This window comes from Bombyx mori, chromosome 10, assembly GCF_030269925.1.
Source record: "Bombyx mori chromosome 10, ASM3026992v2".
Taxonomy (NCBI): Eukaryota; Metazoa; Arthropoda; class Insecta; order Lepidoptera; family Bombycidae; genus Bombyx; species Bombyx mori.
In genome coordinates, this window is record NC_085116.1 from 3,282,440 (window position 1) to 3,301,410 (window position 18,971).

Consider the following 18,971-nt stretch of genomic DNA (forward strand, 5'->3'; position numbering starts at 1 on the left):
TGACTTTTCATTTCTCAATGAAATTGGGAGGGGTGGAATGCGTGTGTATTTCGGAATTCCGGATTTAATCTTCATTTTGTATTATCATTATCAGTGTGTGTGTTGTGTTGGAAAACTTTAAAATAATGAACTGTACAAATAAAGTGTGATTTGATTTGTTTCCTTTTTTAATTGTCTTGATAATCATGCAAAATGGCCAACGATTTGTGGTCATGTACCTGCTGTACAGAGGCTCTGACTTGTTGGCTGCGTCTGAAGCTATCGCCGGAGGAGATAGAGCAACGATATAGGAGTAAAGAGATCGACAGAATACTCGAGAAAGATAAGCAAACTTTGCGGCGGCAGGTGAAGCTGTTGTTACTCGGCGCGGGTGAAAGCGGAAAGTCAACATTCCTCAAACAGATGAGAATCATACACAAAGTGAAATTCGAACCGGAACTCGTGCGGGAGTACCAGCATGTGATATATCAGAACATTGTCAAAGGCATACAGGTGTTAGTGGACGCAAGAGACAAACTCGCGATACCATGGGAGAATCCGCGGAATTTGGATATCGGCCAGCAAGCACTGCACTTCAACAGCACGGCGTCGCTCGACAGCCGACTCTTCATGCACTACGCGCCGCACATACACTCATTGTGGTTAGACAGAGCCATAAAAAGGGCATATGACAGGCGAAGAGAATTTCAATTGGTAAGTTATATACAATAAACAAAGCAATTGCAATGTATTCCTACCTAAGTATATATTATAATGCAAAATTTGGTGGGTTTGCATTATAATATATACTTATTTATTACAATTGGTTTTTATGTGACACTCTGGCTTTCAAATAAATTCCTTTTGCCAGATATTTATTGTTAAAAGTTTTAATTATAGCTAAATATAACAAGAAAGGTAATGCTTAATTGGAATAAACTATTTTATAGTACAGCCATATAAATAGAAATGTTACTTGTCTTCAAGGTTAGTGGTGGCAATCACATTGTGATGTCTACACTGGTAAATATCTAGTTGTATGATGTCTAGGTGTCTAGATGTATGATGTTGATGTATGTATGGTTGTATGTATGCACAAGGGTTCATAAATGTTATAGACAATATAGTTTACAAACAAAGGAAATATCCTTTAAGTGTAATATTTTCATCCTTGTGTCATAAACTGTCATACTCCTGAACCATTAACGGTGCTCTTAGGTACCTCAAGCACCAGTCACCGTCCTCACCAAACCCGTCGACAAAGGACTCAACGAGTAAATTAACCCATAAAGACAGCCCACTGTGTTTCTCCCAGGATCTTCTCAGTGGGTCGTGTTTCTGATCCGGTGGTAGATTCTGCAAAGCACTGCTTTAGTTAGGACCAGTGTTAGCAACACTTCCGATTTGAGCCCGGACAGCTCACCTGCATGCTAGGGTAAAGCTGAAATAGCCTCTGAAGGCTATCCAGCATAGGTACAAAAAAACTTGTGTTCCCGGTCAGAGGTAGCAAAATCATTTTATTGTTATCAATGCTTGTTTTTTTTTACCTTACAGTTGACAAAAATTGTGTTGGAAGATTTCATTACATAGATAGAAAAAGGTAATTTAAGCATGTGAAAAAAAGTGTGATCAAAAATTTTAAGAGAGATAGTTAATTTAAATGAACCGGTCTCTTATACGAGAAAGGCACAACTAAAAATCTAAAACCTTTATAAAGTCATTTTGTTTGGAATTCAAAACTACTTATGTCAATTGTTACAGTAAAACATTTGCTTAGCATATTTCACATTCAATAAAGTTTATTGACCTTTATTACATTAACTTGATAAAAATGCCATTGTTTTCTTATTGTTAGTCAGCTCCTTTTTCATTTAAAAACAAGGTCTTTGATAAATATTATCTTCATCATTAAGAAACTGGTTTGTGTAAAAGTATTCTGGGTTTATCAATAGACCAATTATTGTACCAATAACAGTAAGAGTTGCTGTTTGAAAAGGTTTTATATTTAATGTGAATAAAATATGCTAATATTAATCTCTTCCTAGATCTTGTTAATGTTGAAGTTAAAAAATTATCCAATTGGCCTAAAGCCAAATATGAGTTGAAAATGTTTTCATCTTCGTTACTTTGACACCATAATAAATTGGTACATATTCTGCTGCAAGAGAACTTGTTGGCTTATGCTGATGACTTTACAAGCATGTCTTTCACGAACTTACTTTTATCTGGTAGGGCATGTTGTGAGCCCACACAGTTAGAAACCACCACCTTGCCTATTTTAATGCTGTGAAGCAATAATGCATTTCGATTTGACGGTTGGGACAGCATTTCTACTGTAAACCGAAGACAGAACTCATGCCCCGAGGTGGGTGGTCAGCATTTACGTTGTCCATATCTATGGTCTTTATTAGCGACTTAACACCAGATGGAGCTAATTAAACTTAACAACCATTTTGAATATTCACCTTCTTTTGAGACCTGGTATATTTAAACACACTAAAAATGAACAATAAAAAGAATTGACTTGTATTTATTGAAAATGTATACCTTATCACAGCAAATAGTAGGGCTATAGTGACCATAAACTACAATTTTTTCTAGATTAGCATACTACTAAATTATTATTAAACCTAAATTATAATTTAAAACATTTCTGCCAAACTAAGGTTTTTTCATATCAACCTCACCTATTAATGTTATAACCACCATTGTTGTAGTTAATGGCTTATCTAAATTAAAAGTCACATTAATACAGAATAGATTAGGTACAATATTTTGTTTTAAAATTTAATTGTTTCATGCATTTGTCGTGGTAATTCATTTTATTTTTTAGCTGCTTCAATAAATACTTCTCTATAATTTTCTCCATAATACTTACTTTATTACCTCTGTAATAAATGGTTGTTTAAACAATGACAATGTAAATAAACCTGAAATAGAATTTTTTGTAAATGTTAAGATGGTTAAATTATAATATCTTTTTGTTAACTTTGAATTGATATTTAGTAAGAAGAGGATATTATTATACAATTATGAACCAACTTTGTCAAAGCTACAGATATTTTTTATTTGAATGGTCCCTGTTTATCATATATGAAATTGACTTGTTTTCTTTACTGAGTACATGGATTTCGACATATTAATTTACACAATTTCCACCGATACCCAGAATGTATTGATTGGCCTGAGATCGTCATATCAGGAAGATTAAACTCCTAGATGAACAATGTTCTAGAATTTAAGATGCTGTTACTTCTGACGGTGTGTGTTAGAGTGCAAAGAAAAAAAAAACAAAAAAAAGATATGAAAATTTTTGCAGTGGTTATCACTATAGTCTTCTGTACGAAAGGTGTAAAGTATTATAGTGAACTGAGATCAAACTGTAAAAACGTAGTTCTAATTACGTTCACGATTCGCGAAAATCGAAGAGAATACATACTTTTTTTTCCTACCTAAGCTCACCGGGCTAGTAGGTTAGCTCACGGGGCTCAAACCTGATGACGTTGCTAACACGAACCCGCTTCGCAGAATCTACCACCGGATCGGAAACGCGACCCACTGAGAAGATCCGGCGTGAAACTCAGTGGGCTAAAGAAGAGAATACGACATAATAAGTATGACCTATTATGTAATTTACATCAGCGGAAGTTAATTCGGGTCTCGTTCATGTAATGCGGTTGCGAGGTCTAATTAAGAAATCAAATCGGATTCCCGGAAATATCTACTACGGGCACACTTTGCTGGTAATTAATTAGCTGGCCACCACAATTCTGTCTCATATAGGATTTTTATTTATTGCTTAGATGGGTGAATAGACATTAACAACTTATGCGACGGCACCCTGAGAAATTAGTTCTAACTCAATACTATAACGGCTGCCCCATCCTTGAAAATTGAACGCATTATTTATTCGCGACAAATAAGCGTGGTACTTACCGGTGCGGGGTCTTAGTCCACCAGTAAAACAGTGTTAACAGGAAGCTATGTTGTTTAAATGTTCACATTGTTGATGTTGGATGATGGCAAACCCTGATCAGTCCGAAATTATGAAATTGACTTCATGTCTTTAAATAAATTGAAAATATCGTAGTACGTGTTCAATTTCGAACCTGCCTTTTCTTGATTGAGAAGCACGCGTGATACGGCGAGTCACGACTGTGCTTGGTTAAAGGGTAGGTAGGATTTTATACAAAAACGAGACTTATTTTGGGCGCATATTGTACATCTTTCATAGCATCCGGTCCTGCAAGGCTCCGACCCGCTCTGTAAACTACATAATGAAAAATATATTTTCGTATTAGACCCCACGCACACTGCCGGAAGCTGTACGGATCGTTCATCTTCCAATATTCGCACATTAGAGAATATTACATAAACTTCCCAGCGTAAATACGGACCACACGTGTGAACCATTATTAAAGGCATTCTCGATTTTTGTAATCGAAGACAGATTGAGTTCACGTGAATTTATGCGCATGCGCGCATGGACATACCACTAGACAGACAAAGCCACAGCCGAGAATAGAAAGCATCTATCTATAAGGATTCTTTTCAAATATCGTTCGAATAATAGGGATATAAATCGTAGCGTTGCGGAAACACGAAGAAATTCCGGAGTTGGATGGTGCGTCGAAAATATCGGAAACACGCGTTAAGGTCGCACGTGACTCAAGCTATCATTCAAAGAACTCTGGATTTTAACTAAACCTTTATTTATACAAGCCGATATAGCAATTGTTTTCTCATTAAAAAAAAAACCGGTTCCCTAGTTACTGAACACAAAACTAGCCAATCATTGAAAGTCCATTTACGATAAATAAAAATTAGTACTAGCAAGAGCAACGTATCTGGCAAATATTTAGATTTTTTCTTACGTATGGTATTGGTCATTTAATAATCTATATAAATGGACTACTGACTTTACCACTATTGAATAACCTAATCACTTAATTAAATTATAATTAAAAAAAACAGTAACCAAAGACGCTTGAAAGAATTTTTGAGGTATATTTCTTAAAAAGTTTCTTTTCAGTAGATCGTAACCTTCATCTAGTTTACGTTTTCATTTAAACCGGAACTAATGTAATAAAAACAATTAAATTCAACGGCAAAGTGAATTTAATTTATCGCAGTGGCGCGAACGCACGATGAATAAATAAAACTCCTAAGTATTGTAATTGCATTCCGTATCTTCTACGATTAGTCACATATTTGTTGCGTCATGAGTCACAAACAAACTGGTTGATGCCACCAAAGTACATGGACTATTGAAAACCGATATTACGTTGATTATAAACTTCTATTGGAATAACGATAGCGAAGAGATAATAAAGATTATTACTTCAATTCAATTTTATCGAGTTATATTGCTTATTGTGAATTAATGAATCTTAAAAATGTCCTACATACCTTTAGTGTCTGCAAATGTAGTTTAGTCATGTTTAATAACTATAAAAATCTTTATTGATTTTTTTTTTGCAAAATCAGGAAATAATCGAATATATTGCTAATTGATCAGATACATACTTGAGTATAGTTTTAGTAATTTAGACGAGGTATTTTTTTTTTACAAAAGTGTGCGAGCTAATTCTCTCTTAACAATGACAGGAAAATAAAACGCTTCGGCCACCTTTGTCACAAATCAGACGAGAAACTGTAGTGATTTTAGTCGTTAGGTTAATGAAAATAAAGATAAAAATCGTTTACACGGCCAGGGTCTGTAGACATGCCGTATATTTGCTATTGACAAACAATGTATTTGCATGCGTAATACTCAACGTTTGCCATGTCGGGCTTTCCCTATCGGCGACGTCATGTCACGCTGCATATTAACACAAGTGCTGTCGGTCCACATTCCTGCAAGTACCATAATCCGCCCAGGAGCCTGTCGAAGATTGCGAGAACGTACACCGCCGGTAAATTCCGCGATTTCCATCTTGAGGTTTAATTAGTAAATGGTCCGTAGATTGTCAGTGGGACGTTTTAATGATCATTGTTGCAGACACGTCAATGTCTCGTGTTTGGGTAGACCGACGTTGACTTCTCTATATTTCCGGCTATATATTTTTTTTTATTGCCCTTGTAGGCAGACGAGCGTACTGACCACCTGATGGTGAGTGGAGCTAAGCCGCTGCCTACCGCAAAATAGCTTGCCTATTATTTTTCGTTTTGTGTAATTCGTCATTATTACTATGTAATGTATATGGACACTAAAACCGCGATCGTGACGCTGACAGCCGACTGACGAACTGTAAAACGTATGTACGTCATATCTTTTTTTTTAATTTAATTTTTTTGTTTTTATAAACACCTGTGTTCCGCCGTGAATCATTGATCGACGCAATACCTTAAGTATGTGATTTGCCAACACAAAAGCGTTTCACACAATCGTACGCGATAAATTGATTTCATTAAAAGAACAGATATAGTTTTGTTTATCATGTTTTCACGCGCGGCTCGTGAATGATTTTGAACGATGCTCCCTGTCGATCTCGTTATCTTCACGCCGAGTGTGAAATAGTAAAACCTTTGTAGTGCAAAGGGTTTAATTACCGGTATCGATTCATACGCAATAGCCTCGCTGGTAATAAATACACTCTAAGTAAACCGTTCTCATTTCGTTAATGACGTTTTTTTTTAAACCAGCACGTATTCAATGTTTTTCAATGAAACATCTAGGTTTTCTATAGTCTATACTTAGGCGTTCAAACTTCGTATTTCCTCTAATCCATTACCTCGCCGCCAGCTAGATATAATAAATAAACAGTACACCGAGGCAGGTATCTGTAAGAGAAATTTCTGCGTAATACAAAAAAACATAGTTAATATTTTCAACTAATAACGATTTTGCGTGGATTGTATATTCATATACATGTAAAATTATTTTAGATAATTTTTTTTTGTTTTATTATATTGTTAATTGCGTTTTAGGTCAAAAACTATTAAACTAAAACGACATTTTACCGTCGGGAAAACCGAATGCATGCCTCGTGAATGCAACCAGTCTTTGTTCCGCGTTGCTGACCGTAAAAACCGACTCATTCATTGAGAAACCGCCGAATTGACCTGAGCCGTCTTATCGCGGAGTTAAAATTTTAATACGGCTAAATACCTAGTTCCGCTCGGGCCTAATAACACGTCTGGTTTTGTTTTGGTTTCTGCTCTTTCTTAATCCGACACTGCGCCCTTGGCTATCTTTTAAAATGAGACTAAGAACGTGGTTTTTTTTTATTTTTTTTTATTTCGTTTGGCCTCGAATGTTCGCAATTTGCATAACTCACAGAATAACTACTAGTATGTAGTTTACGTGTTCGCTCGCATTATTGTATTGCGTCATTCACGTGTTGACGTGACGTGGTGTTTCATAAGTTTCACTGAATAGAAGCTCTATCTTATTGTGATCAATCACTGCTATCTGTAATTACGAGAATAATTGCATCACATTTTAGATATACATAAATATTGTAATTGAATTTATAAAATTGAATTAGTGAATCTGTATTCTTTGTCTGTAATGATCAGAGGCGCTAAATCACTACATAGTATAAAACAAAGTCGCTTTCTCTGTCCCTATATCTGTTTGTCCCTATGTATGCTTAAATCTTTAAAACTACGCAACGAATTTTGATGTGTTTTTTTTTTAAATAGATAGAGTGATTGAAGAGGAAGGTTTATATGTATAATAACATCCATTAAATAGTGGAGAAATCAATAATAAATTATAGTTTCCGAAGCGAAGCGAGGGCGGGTCGCTAGTATTTGAATATAACGATTTTAAGCTTCAAACCAAACGCATAGGCTTTGAAATAAGCACCCCTCCACGGTGTTTCCCGAGCGCTATGACAATATATCCTTCTTCAAACGAGGCTTGTGGAGATTAAGCGGTAGGCAGCGGCTTGGCTCTGCCCCTGGCATTGCTGACGTCAACGAGTGACTGTAACCATTTACCATCGGGTGGGCCGTATACTCCCCTGCCTGCTCAGGCAATAAAAAAAAAGATTAGTTATATAATAAATATATCAAGCGCAAGACAGGGTAAAGTGGAGACAACTTGTGAGGGCCCTATGTACCAGTGGGGTACCTTAGGACTACAACAACAACATAATATATTGGATAAATAATAATTATTTCTTGATGCAAATTTATAAATAAATAGATATAATGCAGGACAATGCACCGAAATGTTTTCGCATATGTACTAAAAACAAATTCCGCAAAAGTGTCTCCAATGTCCATTGTGTTTATTTATTTAAAAGTCGAATTTGTAATTGCATGTTGGTTCACCTGTTAACTGATTTAGCGTATGTATATTTGTGTATATAATGAACTTTGACCTCTAACGAATAAGGTTTAAAATTTGTAAATGAAATGTTAATAATATGTACGTACAGTTAGTCATCGTGGCCTAAAGGATAAGACGTCCGGTGCATTCGTACTTATGTAGTGATGCAACGGTGTTCGAATCCCGCAGGCGGGTACCAATTTTTCTAATGAAATACGTACTTAAGAAATGTTCACGATCGACTTCCACGGTGAAGGGAATTCCATCGTGTAATAAAAATCAAACCCGCAAATATATAATTTGCGTAATTACTGGTGGTAGGAGCTGTTGTGAGTCCGCACGGGTAGGTACCACCACCTGCCTATTTCCACCGTAAAGCAGTAATGCGTTTCGGTTTGAAGGGTGGGGCAGCCGTTTTAACTATACTGAGACCTTAGAACTTATATTTCAAGGTGGGTGGCGTATTTACGTTGTAGATGTCTATGGGCTCCAGTAACCACTTAACACCAGGTGGGCCTTAACACCAGGTGGGCTTTGAGCTCGTCTACCAATCTAAGCAATAAAAAAAAAATATTGTGCAGTTTATGGTTTCGTTAAAATCAAATAATTTAAAGTTTAAAGTCCATTAATGTTCTGTTGAATTACCAATGCACTGCCGTGACCGCCACTCCCTAGACCTCGTTTTAAAGTAAAGGAGTCGCATTTCGCCAAAGAGACCACATATATATATAATCTCGTTGCTATGTACGTGCTATGCGTGATACGGAGCTGTACGAAAACCGATTACAAAACCGTAACGACCCACATTTTACGTACAAGACAGAATATGAAATATAATACTCTGTTATACAATGACGGTAAATGTATGCTTTTACTAACTTGCTTTTATGTTACGTTCTCAAATGTCGTCGCTCGTTCAGGAAGCCAATTCTCAGATCGCATTATTAGGTCAGAAACCGGACCAATTGGATTGACCTCATTATTGACGGACCTTATCTAGGAATAATTCGATTACCGGCCTCTCTATCGTCTTTTGTGCCACGCGAAAGGACCCGTTTTCTCTATAGTATAGAGTCTATACGATATTTTTGTTTTTCTCGTCGTCTTCGTCTAGAGCAGGGGCACCCAATCTTATTTTGTCTGCTGCCCACTTTGAGAATAAATCATTTTTTAGTGCCCCCATTTTTTCACCTACTTAAAAACCACTATAGCGAGAGCTCAATCGAGTCTAGGAGTCCTCCTAAATGAAATTGCAAATCGCCTCCCAAGCCTCTACACAACGCCCCCTTTTTTTGTTGGGTCTCTTACCGCCCCCTTTTAAGCCTGCAGCGCCCACAAGGGGGCGTTATCGCCCACTTTGGGAAAGGCTGGTCTAGAGTATCGGCTGGTGTCTGAACAATCTGGAGTCTGATCAATAATACCGTTCTATTTATAGATCAACTTAATAATTCGTTTCGCTGTTCTCGACGTCGAATAAGGACGTTTGTTTTAGCGTGAACAATGTTTATAAAAGCTATTTTACTTTACGGAGGAGCGATTGATAAATTTTGTTTCGTGAACGAAGATATGCGTGTAAACGCGCTCAACGATCAGTTTATACGGAGGGAGATAGTTCACACATTTGGATTTTTAAATCGTTATTGTGCAGTATAAAAAACGCGATAATTTAACCTTTGTAAGGGGCGTTCACATATCGTCTTTTCGCATTAAAAGTGTACAATTTCCAATAATATTCGAAATTGAGTTAATATGCGGAATCATTCGGTATCACCAGTATTTTTCTCATAAATACTGTTAAAAAAGCGTAGGTTAGTTTAAGTTTTTTTTTTGTTTACTTATGTTTTGACTACTATTAACAAAATTAATACCTAATTTTATCTTACTTTAAAAGATAGATAATATAACTATCTATAATAAATAACTATAATAAAATAAAAATGTTGGGCAAGATGATTAATATTAAAAATATCACATGTTAAACCTTTAAAGCAGTCACCTGTAAAATTAGTAAGTTTTAAGATTATACAGTTTTAATGCGAGAAGACGATATGGGATTTACGTTCTACGTCTTTATAATTTTAATTTAGTTATTTTTCCAAAAGCACGGCGACTCTCCGAAACGTGTACTCGAAAGTACTTGCTTATACAGTTACCGATTGATCAAAATTCGCACCTTTTGAATTATAAAGACCCAACTCAAAAAATTCGTTTTTTGGAAAACAACGATTAAAGTTCTCAAACTGAACAAACGTATAGGAAGGGGACGGAGTGAAAGAGACGGGTGGATAGCTTTGTCCCTTTATAAGCTACTTCTGGTCATTTGATTACTAAGAGTCTCTGAAAAGGCTCGTTTTAGGTCCATTTTTGAATTAGAGATGAAACCCAAAAATTTCGAAATGGGTCTCGTCTAATTCTAAAGGTGCGAAATAATGTACGTAAAGGGCGAGTTATATCTCGTGTTTTGTCTCATTAGTAATTAATGAAAATCTTCTCGGATTCCAGAGTGATTCGGTGAGTTACTTCTTCGATGAACTGGAGAGGATCGCTCGGCCGGACTACGTGCCGTCCCACCAGGACATCTTGCACTGTCGGAAGGCAACGAAAGGCATAACGGAGTGCACGATAAACATAAACAACGTTCCTTTCGTGTTCGTCGACGTGGGGGGCCAGCGGACCCAGAGGCAGAAGTGGACTCAGTGCTTCGATTCGGTTACGTCGATACTGTTCCTTGTATCGTCGTCCGAATTCGATCAGGTCTTATCTGAAGACAGGTGAGTAACGTTTTATTTATTTATTGCTAAGATAAGTGGACGAGCACACAGCCCACCTGGTGTTAAGTGGTTACTGGAGCCCATAGACATCTACCGCGTAAATGCGCCACCCACCTAGAGATACTCGTATAAGTTCTAAGGTCTCAAGTATAGTTACAAATTAAAGAGCGGACGGTTAGCGAGGTATGGACATGTAATGCGTAGAGAGAAGATGCATGTGACTAGGAGATGTATGGAAATGGTAGTGCAAGGTAGAGGGGGAAGAGGTCGACCGAAGAAAACATAGAGTGTGTGAATGACGATATGAGAGTAGAGTAGATGGACCGACGACCTAGTAAAAAGCGCTGGGTCTCGTTGGATGCAGGTGGCAATGGACCGGTCGCACTGGAAATCTATTGGAGAGGCCTATGTTCAGCAGTGGACGGCGATAGGCTGAAATGATGATGATGATGAAGAGTGGGTGGGTACCTTGAGATATAAGTTGTAAGGTCTCAGTATAGTTACAACGGCTACCCCACCCTTCAAACAGAAACGCATTACTGCTTCACGGCAGAAATAGTCAGGGCGGTGGTACCTATCCGAAACGTTTTGCATTGGAGATATCTTTGAGCCGGCTCATGTCAACGTCAAGTCAGTCCATCGGCGTCTGGCACGGCATTTGGACACATACACAATAAATGATCGTGATACGACTTGCCTTTTAGACTCACTCACTCGTTACTCCGCACAAGCTGTAATATAAAACGAAATTAGGACTTGGAACTCTTGTACGTAGGTGGGTTGCGGCGTTTAAGTCTATTACATTGATAGAGTTCAATAACGACTTAAGACCAGTGTGCTTAGTGCCAGTTTTTTAACGTTCTCGATCGCGTAGAAGTTAATTCAAATTGTAGGCAGTCGGAACAGCGCCCCTAACGGCAAACGTAGGCAGACGTTCCAACTCCATACAAAATTGCGTTAACCTTTACGCTATCGAGAACGTTAAAAAACTCGCACTAAGTACACAGGTGACCCGTAAGATCGTTCATTCATCCCAAACAACAGAGGAGGTTAAAAAGCCGTTAAGACTCTGTACGGGAAAACGCAAAGCCGGGAAGCAAGCGCCACTAAAAAAATACACCGATATCACAATTTTATGAGCTCCCTCAAAAACGTTTTTTTTTATGATGTCGTTAATATATTTATGGCGTTAACGTTCGCTAATTATAAGTCTTGATTCATTGATGTGTCCGTGATTCGGTTAGCGGTTTGACGAATGAATGTATCGACTATCATTAATCGTAACGTTCGATGGTGAAATTGTTTGGTTATTCGGTAATATTGGGGTTCAGTTGAATGTTGTCTATTTAAAATGGTTTTATGAGTTCACTTGTAGCGGGCAAGCAAGGACTTACCTATCAATGTACATTTATTAACGGCCATAGCTCGCGGCGTGCTTCATCATAATGTACCAAATGTACGATTACCTAAAAGTCAAAAGTAACCACTTGTGAAACATACTTTTAATTAATATATAATTTGTTTCCTAATGATTCTTGGCCACCTGATGGTTGTCTAGAAGAGATCGCTCTTAGCGATAAGACCGCCAATTGTACTTTTTTGTATTTAATGTTTCGCATATTTTCATTTTTTGTACAATGAAGCATTCACTCTCCCTTTTTATCTCCCACTCTCTCTTTCTTTCTTCGTCCCTCCGGGCTTCCTTCTTCTTGCCCGTATCCCTCTATGTAGGGTCGGTGCAGCATCTCCTCTTTCTCCATTCAAATCTATCATACATCATCTCTGCACTCGCATTCTTATCACGCATATCCTCTCGTACAAAGTTCATTCAAGTATTTTTTCAAGTTTTATCAACTCCCGTAATCACCTAATATAAGGTACTTACTTCATCATCATTATCTAGTGTAATAAAATTTATATGAATTCGTCCAGCGATAACTCAGTCGATTAGCTAATCTATCATTAATGTATACATCTCCGGGTACAAACGGGCAAGCGCTTACTACTCGTATTTTTTAGCTGCGTAAAATGTAATTATTGAATACAGAAGTACATAATAGTTTATTGTAAATTATCACTTAAATAGAAACAACGTTTAAATGTAATGATTACAATATATCATATATCATACTATCATATCGATTACAATATATCATATAACCCTATGGTAAGAATGGTCAGACAGTATAATGATTTGGCTAAATGTCATGGTAACCTTGATACCTAGACTCAGGGGATTTGTCAAATGTGTGAAGGATATCCTATTTATCATTGGCTAGTTATCAATATTTGTAATTTCAATTTTGTTTTCAATAGCCAAAGCTATGCACTTTAATATGGTTTTGTTGAGTGCACATACTATTTAGATTGCAATCCAGATTAGATCTAGGTACTACTTGTATGATTTAGCTAATATGTACTGTAATGATTGTAATTTGTTTTGTGTATCAATAAATAAATAAAAAATATATATGTAGTTCGCGTTACAGGGGACCGCTTAACACTAGCTTCCCCGTACAAGGGTAGCTGGAATAGCCCCTTAGGCTAACAATGAATATGTAGGGGGGAAAACCCCTAACTGTAACTTCTAACTCTTCGACGATCGAAAAGCTCGACGATGAGTTACGGCCTGTTACGCGCTGGGGTTCGGGATAAATAAATATTCTACCGAATTACAAGTTGACACTGTATTAGCACTTAGAACACTTCACAAACATTTTAAAATTCTCAATTCGCTTCTTCCGCTTCGCTTTAGGTGATCCGTTCGCTGTTTCGCTTCCAGTAGTTCCGATTACTAACTGATTGCGTGCCATCCCTGCAACGCTTTATAGTCGAGACGAAATCTCTAGAATCGTCGAGAATATTCCACAACTCTAGTATTATGTGTTTCCGCTATCTGACAATAGATGGCGTTGTACTTCTCGAGCGTTCTAGGTGCTACTAGATCCTTCGGTATTTTGTCGATTATTCGGCGATAGGTGGCGTTACTCTTACCGACGTAACATGTCTATAAACGACTAGGGAGAGTGAACACGTAGTAGATGCATTTCGCTGTCCCTCGCGTTTCTCTCCAGTGGCGTACTCCAATGGCGGAGGCATCATGTCAATTAGTTTATTCCTTTAACTCAGTCCGCCCTATAATAGCTGTTGTAGGGACACAGTGTAGTAGCATATGCAGTTTTGTACATCGCTTGCATTATTAGTCAGTCGTACATAGCCAACCCGACACGTCAGACACTTGCGAAAATACAGATTTAAATTGGAACCAACTTGTTTTATTAATAAAGGGCAGTTTACACCCTTTACTCTTGCATAAGCAACGGTACAGCTGTATTTACGTAGGTACTCACGTTTTAATCACAGTAATCATTAAGTAATTTTTTTTCCTACCTAAGCTGATAAGCCTTGATAGGCTATTTCAGCGTAACCTTAACTAGTAGGTGAGCTCACGGGGCTCAAACCTGACGACCATTAAGTAAGATTTTGTTTGATCGTTTCAGGAAAACGAACCGGCTCGAGGAGGCGTTAAACATCTTCGATACGATCGTGAACAACGTCAACTTCAAGGGAATATCGATAATACTTTTCCTGAACAAGTCCGATCTGTTGGCGCGCAAGGTCGCCAGCAAGGAGACCGACATCCGCTGGTACTATCCTCAGTTCGCGGGCGACCCGCACAACCTGCACGACGTCCAAATGTACCTGCTCAACATGTTCGCGAACGTTCGGCGCGAACCGAAAACAACGCTGTACCACCACTTCACGACCGCCATCGACACCCACAACATCGAGGTCGTATTCAATTCTGTCAAAGACACGATCCTAAATCGCAATCTCGAATCTCTGATGTTGCAGTGATCGCGTTTCGTACTATCTGTTGTTGCGCTGGATTGTGGCACTGGAGCCGCTGGCTATCGGGCTTGTGAACGGAACGTCTTCGTCGAAGTTTATTGTCATATCGATTTTTCTGTGATTCGATATCGATTAATGAATATTGAAGATTATCGATTCACAAAAAGTGTACGTTAGATTGGTGCGTTTAGTCTCTCTAAAACAATTAAATGTTTGTTCAGTGAGATGTCGAAAGTACAATAACGCAAATATCGATATCGGGTTATATCGATAGTGTTTTATCGATAATATTTCAATTTTGGTGTAAGAAAATTAAAAGCATAATAGTTGGATTTGTAGCAAAAGACAAAGAATGTGATGTTTTAGAAACGCGGGGCCTCCACGAAGGCCTACTAGTGACGGATGTACGTGGCTCGGCAAGTATTTATCGACCAAATGTATGATTTGGTGAACTATGCTATAAGAATTATTGATAATGGAATAATTGTATATCATAATATTTATGACCAAAAATGTAGACTTTGCACACTGTAACTGTATTATTATGGACACACGTTTTGGACAATTTTACGTATGTAATTAATATATACTCGTATACACACACACACCGATAGAGGTTTGTTATAAAACGCTGCACGCGACGGTACCTATTATATAAATAAATATATATATCGGTGAATTCGATGTGATTTATACACGACTGTATCTGAATTCTTTTAATAGTGATCGCCATTGTATATGTAAATTATTTTTTAGTTAAAAATATACCTTATGCGCATTGCTATAAAGTCTCCTTTTGTACAATATTTATTGGCTCACAGTAACGCTGTGCCAAGACATGGAGATGTTAGTGTTGTTAGTACATTTGGCTTGAAATGTTGTATTCGTTTAGTCGTAGTCACAAATGAGATTGCTCTATAGGGTGCCACGAAGGTCTAATTTGTACCTTTGTATCGGAAGACTTTTTTGATACTATTGATCCCCGTGGGGAATAAAATATGTACATATAAATGAAACATTGAATAATAATGTTTTGTTTTTTAAAACACTGTGATCGAATTGTGTAAAGTATTAGGCTGTAAACAGCAACGAATTCCCGTTTTATTTCGTTGGATCATCGCGGATTTACCTCGTCAGCTCTAAAATACATGAAACTTGATACATTTTTTTGTATGTTTCATTTGATGTTTTTTATTACATTTTTCTACGTTCACGAAGTATTCCGTCCTTTGGCACGAATCGCAAACGTGTAATCTCACTAGCGTCTATCTCGTATAATATTTTTGTAAAAATTTTTTAATCTTTTTTTTTTCTTTTGAACGGGCACAAATTCTTAGGCGACTTTTATGGATAGTTCTTATTATTATTTAACTGTATATTTTTGAGCGGTTTGAATATTGCGTGCGCGGATGTGTTGAGCAATGTTGTTTTAAAAAAAAATTCGCTAAACATGTCTTATCGATTTTCCAGAATTTCGAAATATCTTTAAAATGTATAGCGATTAGGGCAGTTGTTTAAAAATACTTTTTCATTCCTTTCCTTGTTTGGTGATCTTGATGAATTAGATTTATTACATCATAGTTACATATTATCTCAATCGAGAAGCTAATCGGGTGTTTTCTTGAAACCATTGCATGATTTTTCGAAAATCGATACACAAATTATCGATGTTTTACTTCGTGTACAATCGAATACCCAAAACGTTCGATCATAATAATTATACTCATTTAGTACTGATAAGTTTCGTAAGTGTTTAGTATATTTATTCTAGATTTTTATTTACGAGTTTTTTTTTTAAGTTGAGAAGAAAATGGGTATCTATTTATTACGTGGAGATATTTTTTTATGTGGTTACTTCGAGGCTATGTGTAAATACTTTGCAGTTCGTTTGTCGTATATCAATCGTTCAGTGAAACTGGCATTTGAAATGGAATCTGAGCAACTTAAATTTAAAAAGTTAACTTCATCTTTGCAGCAACCACCTGACTACTATGTTACACAATAACAACAATATAGTTGTAGGGTCGAATTTACATATTTTAAACTTTTGTATTTGGTTCTATTGACACAGGACACATTTTTAGGATACATTTTTTATACGTAGTAAGTTATCTGAAAATTATAGAAATCGAGACTACCAGAAAAGAAAAAAAAACGAATCCAGCATTTTTTCTACATTGTGAATGAGGCCATGAACTAAGGATTCAGACAAAAAAATGCATGAAAAAATTAAGTTAAAAGTAGCAAGTGCGATTTTTTTTTAATTTTAGTTTTTATCTTAAATTCTATTTTTTTACGTCATTTATCGAAGAATAGTAAGAAATGAAAACGAGATATTTTAATTTAAAAAATTCTTTTACTTTTATTAATTTACTGCCTTCATAAAATTAGTGAAAAAAAAACACGTTTCCGTTTAATTCTTGTCAGGGGGTCAACTACTACAGACGTACTCTTATAGTACTTACAAACTTTATAAAAGATTCTGTAAAGTTAGCCCAGATTCCACCTCAAATGTTTGTTTTTGACCGGACTATTATTAGTTCGCATCTATCATCAACTCTGATTCGTTATTCAGTGTATTAATTTCCGTCAAAACAGTGATTGATGCATTTAGTTTAGTGCCATTGAGTGGTGCGGGCGGTGTTGCCACAAAATCATCAACAGTTTTAATCGATTATTGTGATTGCCATGTACATTGGACTTTTCGAATGTTTAGAATATATCTTCAGTTGATTAAAATAATTTAATTTGTCTCATAATGATTCCTTTTTATTAAAAAAAAAAACATACTAACAACTTGATACCAAAGTGTGGATTAATATTTTGTTTCCAATTTCTATGTTGTCGTCGAGCGATTATTCTGATATTTTTGAAGATGGCTTTTATTTGTTGTCCGAAACTAGAATCTTGTGAATTCATGGTAATTTCAGAGTAATAGGAATCGATTTATTTTATCGACGATATCGATTATTATCGTTTTTGTAAATTTGTTCTTGTTTTCATTTTAAAATGTAGAAAATCAATGTTAAAAAATTCTGCTTAGAATTATTCATATTTCAAAAAAAATAAGTACAATTTTGCTGTAAGCTGATTTTATTCGAATTTAAGTTGTTTAAGTTTGATTTCAGTGTTTTCATGTTCACTTCACATTGAATACTCATCGGAGAAAAAAGTTATTCGATTCAATCATAATTAAAATATATTCGAATCCTCAAATAATAAATATTACCCGGAAATATTGAGATGTACTGTTTATTCATTTTAGCACATTTTATCGATAACCAATGCTTTATAATTCTGGCTTATCGTACGACATGATGCCAATTGATTGATGTTCAATTGAAGTGTTGTAGTGATCGGGAAATAAGTGAACTGGTTTCTTTTTAAAGTCCTCCTCGCGTCGTTTTCCTTATTACTGAGGGTCGCGACTCCCCCGCTGCATCAGTTTCTCCTGTACGATTTCCCTCCATCTGCTGCGATCCTTAGCTTCATCAAGGGCATTGTGGAAGTTGATGTTTAGAGAAGATCGTATTTGGTCCGACCATCTCGTGGGACTGCGTCCTCTGGGACGTTTGCCATCTACCTCTTGTCACCATCAGCTGTTCAAGATTATGACCTTCTTTACGAGCAATATGTCCGAAGAATTCCAGCACCCTACGAAGGCATATAGTGGAAAGTCTGGTTTTGACATGAAGCTCTCTCAGAATAGACACGTTGGTGCGAAAGGCGGTCCATGGAATCTAGCATTTTTCTCCAGCACCACATTTCAAAAGCGTCTATTCGGTCTCTGTCAGCCTTCTTCATTGTCCAGGTCTCCGCGCCATAACTGAATATGGAGAAAACTAGCGAACTCACCAATTTGGTTTTAGTTTTTCGCGTGATGTTACGGTCTCTCCATATCTTATGCAGCTGGGACATTACATTTTTGGCCATCCCTATACGTCTCCTTATCTCTTTTTCGCATGGTCCTGTGTTATTAATGTTAGACCCTAGGTAGACGAAGTCGCTCACGATGTCAAGGTTCAGCGTTCCCGTTAGTTCAAGGCTGTTGTTTCGATCCACAATCTTTTTTTTAAGTAATTATCTAT

At 36.8% G+C, this 18,971-nt stretch overlaps 2 protein-coding genes across 2 annotated transcripts in view; one reads left to right on the forward strand and one right to left on the reverse strand.

Moving 5' to 3' along the window:
• LOC110385588 (uncharacterized) overlaps positions 1 to 18,971 on the reverse strand; it is a 933,915-nt gene that overhangs the window by 588,569 nt on the left and 326,375 nt on the right. The window lies entirely within an intron of this gene.
• Galpha12 (G protein alpha subunit) lies at positions 11 to 14,889 on the forward strand (the record flags this gene model as incomplete). Its single annotated transcript, NM_001257002.2, is given in 3 exon segments — positions 11 to 693; positions 10,763 to 11,031; positions 14,532 to 14,889. Coding segments are annotated over 3 exon segments (1,128 nt in total). The 5' UTR covers positions 11 to 192.